The 15,447-nt window shown below is 30.2% G+C and overlaps 1 protein-coding gene across 15 annotated transcripts in view; it reads left to right on the forward strand.

Annotated features, from left to right (window-relative positions):
- Window positions 1-15,447, forward strand: part of LOC127712359 (myosin-4-like) — a 127,069-nt gene that overhangs the window by 16,412 nt on the left and 95,210 nt on the right. The window contains exon 1 of one of the 15 annotated variants that reach the window (XM_052218735.1): window positions 12,271-12,924. The exons of the other annotated variants lie outside the window; for them this stretch is intronic. Within the exon in view, the coding sequence (XP_052074695.1) occupies window positions 12,913-12,924 (12 nt within the window). The 5' untranslated portion in view covers window positions 12,271-12,912. Of the gene's footprint in view, window positions 1-12,270; window positions 12,925-15,447 lie in introns of those variants that run through there. 15 annotated transcript variants of the gene reach the window in all.

Below are 15,447 nucleotides of genomic sequence, written 5' to 3' on the forward strand. Positions count from 1 at the left end.
CAGAAATTAATGTATGCATTTATCATTGCGAATCATAGATCACTGGCTAAAATTTCAGTAATTTCTGAATTTACAACTATTTGTTTTTGTGTTGATGGGTTGCTCTTTTATACATGTATCCTACATATCTCCATTTAATCATATAGATAGGTATCATAGAACTGCAAAACCTCAAGGGATTATTGCTTAAATTCCTTTCAAATCATAGCTTTGCTTCATATAAGGGTGTATCAAGAATGGAATCTCAATTAAAATATGTATTGATAGGTTTATAATATAAAAGGGAGTTGTCAACTTAAGTAAACAGAACAAATTAGGAAATGTTACATTTATATGAAAAAAATAAACTTTGGGCTAGACTATTATTATTGTACAATGACTTAAATACTAATTAGGAAGGTAAAACTAACCAAAGTATACTCCTATATAGACTGAAGTGAATAGAAAAGTTTAAATTCCTTGGCATGAGGTTTGGAGTATTATGTCACAGTAAACAAAGATTTATGGAAATTAAACATAGAAAATTGTCACTCTAGGTGAGACCTCTTTCTATAATTGATAGTTTATATACTTGATCTATAGTAGATGATTTTACTCTTCCTGCATAGTAAATAGTAAGTAAATACTGTTTTAGGTATAAATCAGGCCTTCGGTTTTCTCTTTTGAATTGTTTCACATTTTGTCATGCCCAGGCCATTTGTAGCTAACATATTATATACAGTATGGGTTTATCTCGTAGGTGAAGGCTGTATATGGTGACTTTTAGTTGTTTACATTGATCCTTGTCTTTTGGTTTAAGGATTACTATCTTGTGTCTGCTGTGGAGGTAATGATGTCATAAACTATTTGTAAAAAGCTTTATATTTCAGAAGATGGAAGACCTGGAGGTGCTTCATAACTTGTATGCTGATGCCCTATGTTACAAAGTTTCGTTTTGTCATATGTCCATTATTTTTTACCTCATTTTCATGGTTCAGTCAGTGACTGCTTGAAAAAAATGTACTGGTTATTGTCATGTGAAATACTGACTTATTATGAGTAATACATTTTTTGTACTACATTTGGTATGTAGGATCCTTGCAAGGTCTACATTTTCGTCAGACAGAGTTCACCTGACCTCAACTTTTTTCATGGATCAGTGATCAAGGTTAAGTTTTTGTGGTCAACTATGTATCTCAGCCCCTATAAGCAATAAAACAGCTATATTTGGTGTATGGAATGATTGTAAGGTGTACATGTCTGACTGGCAGGTTTAATCTGACCTTGACCTAATTTTCAGGGTCAATATTAAGTTATCATGGTTATTTCTGTTTCTCAGATACTATAAGCGAAAGTTCAACTATATTTGCTGTATAGAATGATTGCATGGTGTACATGTTGCCTGGCAAGGTTCTTCTGACCCTGGCCTCATTTACATGGATTATTGATAATGTTAAATTTATGTGATACTTATGTAATTTTTATATTCATATTAAAGACCTTCAATATAGATTCAATCATAATAAGTAAAGCAAGCGAAACATTTCAGCATGTGCACTCTTGTACTTCATTTCAATCAAGAGATTTTAATTTGTTTTATCATTCACCAATAAATAGAAGTTTTACTACAATAGATTAAATCATTCAAGATTAAACCCCTTTTGAGGTGAAAATACTCTTGGAAGATACAAATTAATCTTCAAAACTTTCATTTAAGACCAACAGAATCTCAGAATAGAACATTGAAAGATATATACAAATCCATCTCGTAAACTTTGTTTCAAGACAAAATGGAAACTGGGAAAAGAACTTATATTATCTATTCCAAGATTTACACATCTTCTCTTAGCTTGCATGCATTAAAGTCTTAAAAGTCGTAAAGAAAAAACACAACTCTTTAATTACTATTGCATGTCTGCCTTTCATTGATCAGTTGTCCAAGAAAGGGATATCCTTTTATTTTAACACATCTACCAATTATCTTTAGATTAAATGATAAACAAATCGATCAGCTGATGAAAGAGCACATGCAATCAAATTGGATATGTATCACCTTATCAATTAGGATTTGATTGACTTAACAATTACCATACATTAAGGTAAATCGTAAATTACAAAGAGAATCTGACAGGTAGACATTGATTAGATACTACAGAGACAATAGATATCTGTGTTACATTTAATAGAAAGGAAGTTCACTTGGGGGATGTTAACTTCAAGGAACAGAAATGGTTGCTTAAATATTGAATAAAATGCAATATATTCTGGCTTTCATTGACTTGTAATAAAAAAAAGTTCTTATCGTCTATGTAGCTTAGTTGAGATGTTAGCAACAGAGATTTTTTGCATTGTACTGTAAAGTGTGAAATTTTGCAGAGGGTTATAGAAGATAAAATCGAGAAATTATCTACTTGCTTAACTTCGATCATTAAGGAAGATTTCACACTTGGATCTACAGTGATAACTAATCTGTAAACACTGAATATATAAAAATAAGGAGATGTGGTATGATTGCCAATGAGACAACTATCCACCAAAGTTCAAATGAAGTGGATGTAAGCAATTGTAGGCAACTGTACGGCCTTCAACAATGAGAAAAACCCATACTGTATGGTCAGCTATAAAAGGCAACAAAGTGTCAGTTTAAACCCCAAAGTGTATTTGACTTCAATCTTAATTGACTAGGATTGCCAGTCTTCTTGCCAAACGTTGTTGGGTTTCTCAATAGTCATTTCCTCCACCAATAGAAACTGGCTGACTTGATGATACCAAGTTTGCTGATAGTGGCAATTAACACCAAAAATCAACCATTAATACAAACAATGGGCAATCTCATATGTTCATTGAACGGTTGTTTTCAATCTCTGTGTTGATGTTCAAACATAATTAGCAAGTTTCATTGAGATGTCTTCTAATCCAGTCAATATTGAAATCATTAAAGTATCTGGTAATAAAATATTCAATTTAAGACTCCCTAAAACTTACATGCACAGCAATAAAGTATAAAGCTTTAATAACAGTTGAATAACACATGTAAAAGTGAGACTATAAAATAAAGTGATTATTTGTGTATTGAACAGCATGATACTCTTTATTTACAAAACATTACCAGATTATACAAAACCTTTGAATACTGGATTATAGACTGAGACTGGATCATGGTTTAATAGTATTACATAGTACGATGCAGCTGTGTCTAGTCAGGGATGTATTATAGCTATAATACTTCTATGGTCTGATCAATGTTTGTAGACATCTTTGTAAACATTATATAGTAAAGCTTATATTGATATGGAAAAATTTATAACTTTATTTTAAAAGTACACTTTCAATAATGGAGAAAGGATTGTAATTTAACTATCACTATTAGTTGAAACTCAGATGATTTTTGGAGGAGGGGGAGAATAGCTAGGTAAATTATCATGAAAAAAAAAAGATTGAGAAATCAGCTATATGTGGCTTCAACATGGCCAAACCTGACCAGCTTCCATACGATCTGACATCTCAACCAAAAGAATCTTTGACCTATAAAAATGTTCAAAACAGTTTTATTTAAATTTACTTTCTTATCTAAAAGGGATCTGGTGACCTGAGGCAATTTTCAAATGTGACCTTGTGACCTATTAAGGGAGTTAATCCAACTGAAGCCCCACCTATTGCACATTATTATTTGCTTTTTTAGGCAGTAGTTTAGATGGCTATGATATTTTTGTAGGTTGGATGTTTTCATCCAAGTGTCTTCATCTACACATTATCACCTAAACCTTTAGAATAACCTGTAATTTCAGACATTAAGGAAGTGGAGGTCATATTTGTTCATCTGTTGTTTCATTATGTTTACTGCTCGGAAAGGGTCTATTTCTTTTACATATTCCAAGTTCAGACACTACAGATTATCTTTTCAAGGTAGTACTTATTCAAAAACTAAGACCACTGAAATCTAAATAGATATAAGGAGATGTGGTATGAGTGCCAATGAGACAAACTCTCCATCCACCTCACTGTCACAATTTGTTAAAGTAAACCATTATAGGTCAAAGTACGGCCTTCAACACAGAGCCTTGTTTCACACCAAACAGCTAGCTATAAAGGGCCCAAAAATTACTAGTGTGTAAAACCATTCAAACAGGAAAACCAATGTCCATTTAGTGTTCATTCCTGAATGTAGACAACATAATTCTCAATTGTAATTCCTATTTATTTGTTATAGGGGAGAATTAGTTATTATTTTCCTTTTTTCATTGTTGAATTCTAGACAGGTATCCTATTATTTTCTTTCTAATTGATTTTTGTTTGTTGACATAACTTTAAGTTTGTAACTTTTAACTTTTTCCAAAAAGTTACAGTTAACAATAATGACAAATATCTAACTTTTTGCCTACTATGTTATTAAGTGTATAAACATTAAAGTGTGAAGTTTATTATTAAAAGTCTTAGTTCTTGGTTGGTACATGGGAAATTATACTTATTACTCAAGTATACCTGTTCATATTCAAAAGTAGATATAAGTTTGAAAATAAATAAAAATGACAATTGACATGAAATAAGCAGTTCCAATCTTTTTAGTAACGCAAAATTAATGAGAAAAGGTTCGCCCATTTCTATTTTATGAATTTTTGACTATGTTGTCAATAAAGTGCAGTTAACCTTTGTGACCTTTGATATAACAGCTTAAACATTTTATAACTACAGTTATCATTATTTTGTTCGTAAATCAGGCTGTTAGTTTTCTTGTTTGAATTGTTTTATATTTGTTATTTCGGGGCCTTTTATATCTGACTGTGGTATTGGTTTTGCTCATTGTTGGACACTGTACGGTGACCTATAGTTGTTAACTTCTATATCATTGGGTCTCTGTTGGAGAGTTGTTCATTGGCAATTATACCACATCTTCTTATTTTTATAGCAATTCTTTTACTTGAGCTTTTAGTTGATTGATTTTTTTTTTTGTTTAATGTTCATTTGGAAATGATTTATGCAAATTAAGGACTATTTGTGTTTATACCTAGAATAAATTGTTTCAGAAAAAAAGGTTATATTATAAAGTATGACATTGTTATTTCGTTAGCATGGTATGACAGTCACCAGAACACTTACAACTTGAGCGTGTCATCATTTAGAATTTGACATGTTATCATGGTTATATAGACACTTGTCTATTATTAAAGATTGTATATTGACCTTTAAGTGTCTTTTGGTTTTTTGTGTCATTGGATTGCTGTCTTATTGATGTAACCCCCACATTTCTAAGTTCTAGAATCCAGATATTATCTAGGTAGCTTTGTATTTGAGGCATCTAAGTGTGGCATCTTGGTTGTTAGTGTACAAGGAAAGATCAATCACTTGACTGTTAATTGAAGTTGTTGAGGTTGACCTTTCGTGGAATTTGTTGTAGTTGACCTTTATTGGAAGTTTTTGAAGTTGACCTTTTTTTTGAAGTTGACTTTTAATGGACATTGCTGAAGTTGACTTTTAGTGAAAGTTGTTGAAGTTGACCTTTAATTGAAATTGTTGTAGTTGACCTTTAAGGGAAGATGTTGAAGTTTACCTTTAATGGAAGATGTGAAGGCTGACCTTTAATGATAATTTTAAGGTTGACCTTTAGTGAAAGTTATTAAAGTTCAGCTTTTTAATGTAGGTTGTTGAAATTCACATTTTAAGTTAATGCAAATTGTTGATGTTGAAACCTTATCCAAAATACGTTGTCCATCTGACAAAAAAATGTATGATGAAGTAAGACCACACAAATCATTTGGCCTCTAATGAAGGTCCAAATTACAGTAGGATCAAACACTTCAGGACATAACGTAAGTACTAATTAGTACTGGAAACAAGTTATCCACTGTACCATAGTAAAGTGATACTCTTAATTCATCTAAATGGATAAAGGTTAAGGTTAATGCACATTATTATTTGCTACTTACTACTTAAAAGTCTAAACAGAAATGTGAAATGTATTTGTGAGAATACAACATAGAATATTTTAAATGGTTTCACATGACAGAAGAACAAATTATCATTTATAGGCACCATTGTTTATTGAGAATTATACAAATAACAGGGTCACACTTTGGTACAAATTGTTTTTAATGCAAATAACACAGGTGGTCCACGTTATATTAGCCCTTATGATATGTAAAATATGGAACAAGATATATGTGACATGGACAATTTTAAAATACATTTATTTGTTGTCCATGTTGAAAAATATGAATTACAGATTAGTTATTTGCAATTTTATTTATCAAACTTTAAATTTCTGGGTAAGTGTCTTCATTTAATGATAAATGAAATTTACCATTTCATAATTTTTTTAGGTCATGACCTTCATCTGTCTTTTCCTGTTACAGGTGGATATAAAAAAAAAGGTGTACACACATTTCTATGTAACAATTGAATCTTATCCCACATGTTCTCATGGAAGTCAACTAATTTGATTCCCTTCTCCTGTCAAAGAACTGAGTTGTTACTTAACTTGTGCTTTTCCTGCATCAACTTCCTTATATTATCCACTGTTCATTGATCAGCAAGCAATTATACCTGAAACAATTGATGGGATAACAAAAGTTTTCTTGCATGTGGTCGATTCTATTTTGATTTTATCAAGTTTTATCTAAACTTTTCAGTTATTGAAACCAAATACTGTAAATTCAGAAATTATTGCGAGGTTTTTATTAATGCGAATAATGCGACTGGGTGACTATCGCAATAATAAGAACTCGCATTCTGATGTCTGTTACATATATCTGTATGCAGATTTTCATGATATCGCAATAATTAATCTCGCATTTTTGTCCAGTCTTGAAAAATCGCAATAATAAATGCACGCAATAATTTCTGAATTTACAGTATGAAAATCTGGTAAAAGTAATGAAATGTCACCTTTAACTAAAGGGTTTTCACAAGATTTTTTTTTGCTGTAAGCAAACAATCAGCATAAGCAGGCAAAAGAAGAAAGTTTCTAAACACCTCAATTGCATGTGCCAAGTGCTCTTTTAATTTTGATTGTTTGTTTGTTTCTTGGGTATTAATGTACTTCAAATTCAATCATGCAAGTTTTAGTGGTCATTTTTATGTGATGAAGGACAAGAGTGTCCTCTGAGTAGACCAGTAGATCCAGTGCACCTTTTTATTTTTCTACAGGACCAGAGTCTTAATCCCCTACCATTATAGCAGATTGTAATGGTATACAAGATAGGTGCTAATTAACAGATTTGCAATCTAGTACATATATCCTACCCTCCCTGGGCTTCTTAGGGTACCAAGATGTTAGTTTTAAAAGTATGTTCGGTTATTTTGTGAATATTTACTATAATTCTCGTCTTTATTCAATACACTCCATTTGATGTTGATTATTTACAGGAAGTTAATTAAAATCCAGATAAAACATGCTTTGAAATAGATATTATATACATGTGCTATATAATTGTATCAAATCTAATTATGTTACCTGTCAGGTGATAAGATATACCTATGAAATTGAAAATTTATATCATTTAATTTACTTTTGAAGGTATACTTTCAGGCATTTTATTCATGTTTGTTTTTGTATCTTTCAGTTGGTTTAAATGAATTTTAACATAGGTAGGCTGATACTTTTCCCCAAGAAACAGGAATTGAACAGTTAAAATGGAGGATGTTCTTTTAGTAAAGTCTTGATTCTGATGTACTAATGACAAATTTTGTAACATGAATATTTGGTGTTAGCAAGGTTTCAGAATTAGGATATTTTGGTCTATGTCGTCCTGTAAATCTGCCTGTCAAGGCTTTTATTTCACAGTGCTGTTGATTAAAAGTTTCATTAATAATTGTACCTTGTGTTTGATTGGGTACTCAATTCTATGAAAATCACAATATTTTAATGAAAAACAATCAGAAAATCCTCAAATCTCATTGGCACTCATACCACATCTTCTTATTTCTAGCCATGTTATTAGAAAAAACCAAGTTTGGTAAATCTGCCCATATGTAGATATTGCTCTTATAAAACAGTTTCTTTGGATATTTCAACACAAAAACTTATAATTTTTTTTAACCATAAATGGTTTCCCAGGATAAACTTGAGTAACATCCATTGTAATACAATAACTTCTTTGGAATTAACTCAGTGTTATTGCTTTTTTGTGTGTAAATCACAACAGAAAATGTAATGATAATCTGGTAAACTAAGAAAATTCAAATATAAAGGATTGATTTTCATTGAATTGAAGTATTATGTCACTCCAAAATACCTCTACGAAGCTCGACACTATATATGTAATAAATATGGATATGGTAAATGTCAATATTTGAACAGTGGGATATCTATATTTTTTGAATGGAAAATTTCACATAATTCATAAGCATATACATCCTTATGAACATGGAATTATCTTCTTTATATTAGTATAGTAATTTATTGTCTAGCTGATATATATCTTTGGAATTAATCCAAACAAAAGCAGCATTATTTTCTAACATGATCAGTTACGAAAAAAAAATAGAAATGTTTGGATGGTTGGATTTACAAGAAGAGCCATTTAGCATGACTGAAATGTAAATGTTATTATGGCCCATCTCCTGCACCTAAATATATCTGGTTTATCAAATAATACATCAAAATTAGCTGTGGAACTTTGATGCTTTTTAAAGTGCTATGCTTTATCTTGCTCTGTTGCTTCTCTTCAGTAGAAATATGGTGAAATCTGGACCATTAAAAGCCAAAATCTTGAATTAATTTGTACAGTGTTTTCGTTTGATAATGATCAGATTCGTACAAAAAAGTAATAACTGACAGTATTGGTGTCGGATCTATGATAAGAGTTTGTTAATTATATTGACTTCTTTTTAGACCATGGACACTTTAATTGCTTGACATTCTGTACCATCACCTGTATGTATGTTGTTGATGGCTTATATATGTTGTGTCATCTGTACTATTATTTGTCTATTTGTCTTTTTATTTTAGGCCATTGCGTTGTCAGTTTGTTTTCGATCTATGAGTTTGAATGTCCCTCTGGTATCTTTCATCCCTCTTTTATATGACCTATAGATGTCTTTTGATCTTTCTGTGTTGTTGGGTTGCTATCCCATTGACATATACCCACATAAAGTGGTGTTTTTTGCATGAATAGAAAAGGTAATCTTTCTTTTGAAACTTGATTCAGGATATATCCTGTTTTATATTTGTCTTTGATTATCCAGAACATGTTCAAACTCTGCAGATTAAAAAACTTTTTTTTTCATTTCTTTGCTTCTTGATACCTACAATGACACATATTTGTTTTACAATATAATTCCATTTAAATGATTGAGGTTACTTTAATCAAAGTTAATCATGCACACACAGAGAGACAGCCCAGTGTAAACTAGATTAAATGTTTATCTGTAATCTAGTATAAAGAAAAAAACTAAAGTTAAATTTTAGTCAATTTATGGAACATTTTATGTATTTTTAAGTCATTTATGTATATGAATTCCTCAAGGAGATCTATGATAATTACCAGATTTAATTGATCAATTATCCATGATAAAAGTGAGGATTATTTTTACCTTGTAGAATTTAAATAATTTTGTTTACATGTAAAACATTGACAATTCTTGACATTCAAATGTTTGATTGACCTTTGAGTAAATGTTAGAATAAGTATACATTAGTGTCTTTAACAAACAATAAGACCAAATATTCTTGACTTTTTGAAACTTTAAAATTAGGTAACATTATAGTTCCTTAAGTTTATTTGCACTACTATGCAATGTGGAAATGAGAAAACAGATCATTCAAATGATTGATAACCGTAATTATTAGATAAATGTTCAACAACAATAATAAAGTCTTGATTGTAGATATGATGTAAATTCATTTATTATTATTATTGCAATTTTTTAAGATAAAATATGCTAGATTATTTTTTGCGATTTCAGGAAAATCTGCATAAAGATGCATGTGTCAGATATCAGAATGCAAGTTATTATTGCGATACTCACCAAGTCGCATTATTCACATTAATAAAAACCTTGCAATGATTTCTGAATTTACAGTAGTCTGATATTTATTTACACAACTTCTCTAGACTTGGGATGATTTTAGAGCTTACCAAGTCAAATTAAAAAGACTAAGTTGACCTCTAGATGGCTTATTTTGCTTTTAGGATGTTGTTGGGTTGCTTTCTCATTGACTTATACTTCATGTTTACTCTTATATATACATTTAGGCCACAATGCATCATTATTGTAGTGGTTGACTCATCTGACAGTGGCCAGAGATAAGACTATCAGATATATTTATACTCAAAATGAACTTATTTTCTTACAATATTTTCCCTTTTTTTAAAGATAAGCTGGTTCTTTGAACAGAAGAATGATTTCTATTTCTTTTATGAGGTATATTTGTAATTCAAATTACTCTTGAAATTTGTCAGATTTTACGCCTATAATATTTAATTTTCAAGACATTCAGTGATTTTTACTGAATACAGATAGCATCAATAGTTATAAATGACAAAAAAATCATTCAGGTAAATTATTGTACTTTTGTCAGAAAATAGTGAGAAATTGAAGTGACTGAACAATAAAAACCAGCTGTATTTGTCAATTATAAAATAATCTTATTATGTGTTACATAACTAACCTGTAATAGATAGGATCAAATCTGATAGGAATAGCTTTTACAGTAGGAATAATTGACATGCAAAGATATACTAGTAGACACCATTGTGAAATGTAATTATGAAACAGTTTTTTTCTGTGCCTTGATAAAAATCTGACTGAGGCTACCACACATTGTGATAAAAGTCTTGTATATGAATTTCAAAATTGTCCTAAATTTTCACCACCATCATACTGTAAATATAGATTCTACCACTGCATCAAGTGTGTTGCGATATTATCCGCTCGAGACACTTAAATTTTAGTATTTAAAGCGTGAGGCTTGCAGAGCTTTTTGAATAATTAAAATTTAACTGTTGAGAGTGGAGAAATATTGTAATACACAAGTTATAGTGGTAGAATCTGTTTCTCTTATGATTTTTAGATGATATCTAAACAAAGTTTATCTTTCCTTTTCAAAGATTTGCAGAAAGTTGTGTTTTTAATATGTGACGTCATCAGGCATGGTCGCCTCTTTTCATGACGTCACAATAGGAAATTCAGAAGAAACCAAGAAAATTTGACGTCATAATTGAATTTCGACCAAAACATTTGCCAATAACTAAGTTTTCTCTAGAGATGAGAAATATTTTTCTCACACAGAGGAAATGTGAAAAAAGCATGAAATTAGAGAAATAAATAATAAATGGTTGCATCTTTTGTGAATCAGTGACAAACCTCTACAAAGAGAGATTATTGAATAAGAGAAAGATGTGGTAATATAACATTACTTACGTAATAGAGGGTTCCTTGTTAGGAGTAAAATGTCTCCATGGAAACTGAAGTTTTTTTAAGTTTTGTCTGTTTGTAGGAATCATTTGATATTCTTACTAGCATTCAGATATAGATGCTCCCTAAAGCTCATCAAATACTGAATTTTTGAATATTATATTCATTAATATGACCTTTCATACTATAAGCAATAAATATTGGCCAGCCTTGTCTGACTTTTACATTGAATAGTACATATTTCAATCAACAAAAGATGCCATTTTCTTAAATTTATAAAAGGCTTGGAAGACAAATACTTGTATGTCTTAAGCTTGTCAGTATTTCATAATCTGAACAAGTTAAAAGATAGCAAACTGCTACTTTAAACCATTTAATTCAAACAACCATTGACAATGATATGGCTAAAAAAGGACAAATCATGGTGCACACAATATCTATGATTAAGCAAAACAAATCTAGCTAAAACTGGGGGTGAACTTGTGTCTTTATTTCCACATTTATGAAGTAAAAAAAAATAAAAAAAATATAACATCTCAGTGTGCATTTTAAAAATGCAGAAGAGAAGTATTGTTTTATTCCACCTGCAAGATCATTCTTGATTATGCAGATTGGTAAAAATCCTCTTTTATTAAGATTCTAGATAAGTATTTATCTTTTGATCAAATTTGTGGACAGGGATCAAGAATTCTATAAAGAATAATGGTCGAAATCTGTAGATCTGAGATAAGAAATTAATCTGTTAATCATATTTCTGGTCAGAGGTAAATTGGTATATACGATTAAAAAGATTTACGGGTAATTTTGGTACGTTTATAAACAGACAAGAAAATTCAAGATATTCCATATCAAGACCTTTTGTATCTATTGATATTTGTCATTGACAAACTAATGAAAAGATTTGTGTTTAAATTTGTAACCCCACAAATTATTCACCTGTAAATGTTCAAACGTAAAATATTGTTCAGTTAAACCAACACTGATTTAAAACGGTTATATGTTTAAAATCAGAAGATTTCTCCTGTCCGATTGGAATTTCATTTTGGCATGTAGATATTAGGAGACACAAGTACATGTAAATAACAGGAGAGATTTTGTATGAATCCTTATCTTCTTACATATGCTAAATTAATTTTTTAACAAATGTGACGGGATTTAGGTTTCAATCTTGACTGAGTTCTTCGATAGTTTTATAATGGCACTGACGGAACATTCATGTCAACATTGGAAATCGTGAAGGCCTTCAGGATAGTTGGATCACTTTAGCAAATACACAAATTATATGTATTGGAGTACTATTTATTTACACAATAATACAAAATATTTAGTGAAAATGTGAGAATCAATATAGAATAGAAATTAAATCACCGATTTTTTTCTATAATAGATAGGATTAATAGCAGTTAATTGGATTTTGTATACCTTCTAGTAGTGGACCATTGATCTTTGGTTGATCTTTTGAGTTATTACATTGTGAGATTTGTAGTGGTAAAATATAATTCATATCAATTCTATGGGATATTACAGCACTGTATAGTGAAAGAGATGTAAAATATTTGGAATTTTAAAACATAGACAATGTATAGATCAGTAAGTAAATTGTTTGATTTGGAAAACTTGTTGTGCATTCAGTAAATTCAGAAATTATTTATTATTGCAATTTTTGAAGACTAAACAAAAAAAATACAAGATTACTTAATGCGATTTCAGAAAAAGCTTCATACAGATATATGTATCTGATATCAGAATACGAGTTCTTATCATTGCAATACTCATACAGTCGCATTGTTCGCAGTGGAAAAAAACTTGCAATAATTTCTGAATTTACAGTTTGTCATAAGATTGTTAAGACTTTTAAAATTTAAGAATACACGTAATATTATTCCCCCCTTCTCCCCCTTTTCCTAATGATACATTATATAACATAAAAAACAAATATTATTTTCTCATATAGAGCCTTATCTATGTATCTATAGGTTAATTCATTATATATTTTGGCTCAGATCAGAGAAAAGGCACATCCTTTACAAAGAAAATAATGTGCAAAATGACACTACAGGACTGAGTAGGAGCATACAAAAAAGCTTGGAGTATTTGTTGCGAGTGAAAAAATCATAATAAGACAATTTAGACCTTTCTTTAGACCTAATGATTATGAAATTAGAAATGTATCAGTATTTTATTGACACTAATTGTCTGAACTTGCACTGAAATATAGGGGACCTTTAAACCTTCCTTATAAGTGTGTTGACAGCTAATGTTATTTACTATTATATAAACAAGAATAATAAGTTTACAGGTCTATAATAATACATAGTTATCAGCAATCAACAGGCCCACTGTTTAATATGTCTGACAAACTGATTTGTATAAAGAGTCTCACGTCTGTCACAAAAGTTTGCAAGTTGTTTGGAGACGTGTGACCTTCATGCTTACAAATATTCCATAAGTATGTGATAGAATAATCTTTTGTTGAAGTAATTTGATCAGCTGATAGTATTATACAGAATTAATTAAAGCTTCATGCTTGCTTCTCTTGAACTGCTAACCCTTCAGCAGCATCAAAGTTCAAGGTCATTATTGATGTGGTTTATTTTGCCCAATCTTTAGTTTTCTGATTAGTTTTTTATGGACTGTTGTTTTTGTGTGCATCTTTTTTCGTATGACCATTGTGTTGTCTGTTTTTCCTTGATCTTATGTCCTTTGATTGTCTCCATGGTATCTTCTCTCTGTTTTATGAAATTGAAATATTTGTAACTGAGTAAACAAAACAATTAGTAAACTGCTTGTTTTGAATTTAAAGGAGTAAACCCTGGTTTGTATGTATGTATTTTAATGTACCAGACTAGAATCTATGAAAAACATGATGATTTCAACTTTCAAATTATCAGCTTCCCATTTTGGAGCTGTATGTTTGTTTATTTTTCCTTTGTTTTTTCATTTGCCAAGGTTTTTTCTGCTTTTCTTCAACTTATGTTCTTTGATTTTCTCCTTGGTATCTTCTGTCTTTCTTATGAAATCTGCAATTATAATGTAACAGGATGCAAACTAATTAGTAAACTGCTTGTTTTAAACTTCAAGGAGTAAAACCATGGCATCTCTGTATTTATATTTTTACCAGACTATTTTGGTAAAAATGTGCTTACTGTAAATTCAGATATTATTGCGTGCATTTATTTTTGCGATTTTTCAAGAATTGACAATAATGCAAGATTAATAATTGCGGTATGAGGAAAATCTGCATACAGGTATATATAACAGATATCTGAATGCGAGATCTTATTATTGTGATAGTCACTCAGTCACATTATTTGCATTGATAAAAATCTCGCAATAATTTCTGAATTTACAGTATTTCATGTAAAACAGTGATGATTTTAATTATCTTTTAAAATGTCAACTTGATTTCCCTTTGCCATTGTAAAACTGTCTAAGTACTATTCTTTCAAGGTTTCAATGTTATTTTTACAATCAATTAAGTAACACAAATAAAAACTTGAGGAACACTTTATAAGAAGTATTAGAAGTTCTCAGTCTACAAGATTTATCCATATTGCTTTATTGTATATAATCCTTACTACAAACAAGATCTTATAAAGGTTTATATAGTTTTGTACTCGCAGAAAGAAAATGAACTTGACCCTTGGTGTATGTTTATTTTATTTATACAGTAGACAAATCAAAGGGCTTAGTTTGAAAATTGAATCCTGACTTTTTCTTAGTGTTTGGTATTGTATTCAGTGAGGTATATCTTGAAATGTATTAAAATGGAATGATTTTGTAAATACCTAGTAAATGGAAAAAAATATATAAAGTGTTACTACCTACATACTAGTATCAAGTAATATACAGTGACCTCTAAATGTATTGGATGATTTGTGTTGTTAGATTACTGTCTCATTGACCTTTGATCCACAGCTCCTTTTGTTCAAATTAATTGACTGTTGATCAATCAGTTAATCATGTTACAAATGGTTTTGGTTTGGGAATAGAATTGAACTGTAGGAGAAAAAAATATGAAGTTGGTATAGCTTCTATGATTCTTAAAATTGAATCAACGACTTGACTGACCTCAAACTTACATTTTTAGCTACTAATATCCAGGAATTCTTA

The sequence above is a fragment of the Mytilus californianus genome, unplaced genomic scaffold (genome assembly GCF_021869535.1).
Source record: "Mytilus californianus isolate M0D057914Y unplaced genomic scaffold, xbMytCali1.0.p SCAF_8, whole genome shotgun sequence".
NCBI classification, from domain to species: Eukaryota; Metazoa; Mollusca; class Bivalvia; order Mytilida; family Mytilidae; genus Mytilus; species Mytilus californianus.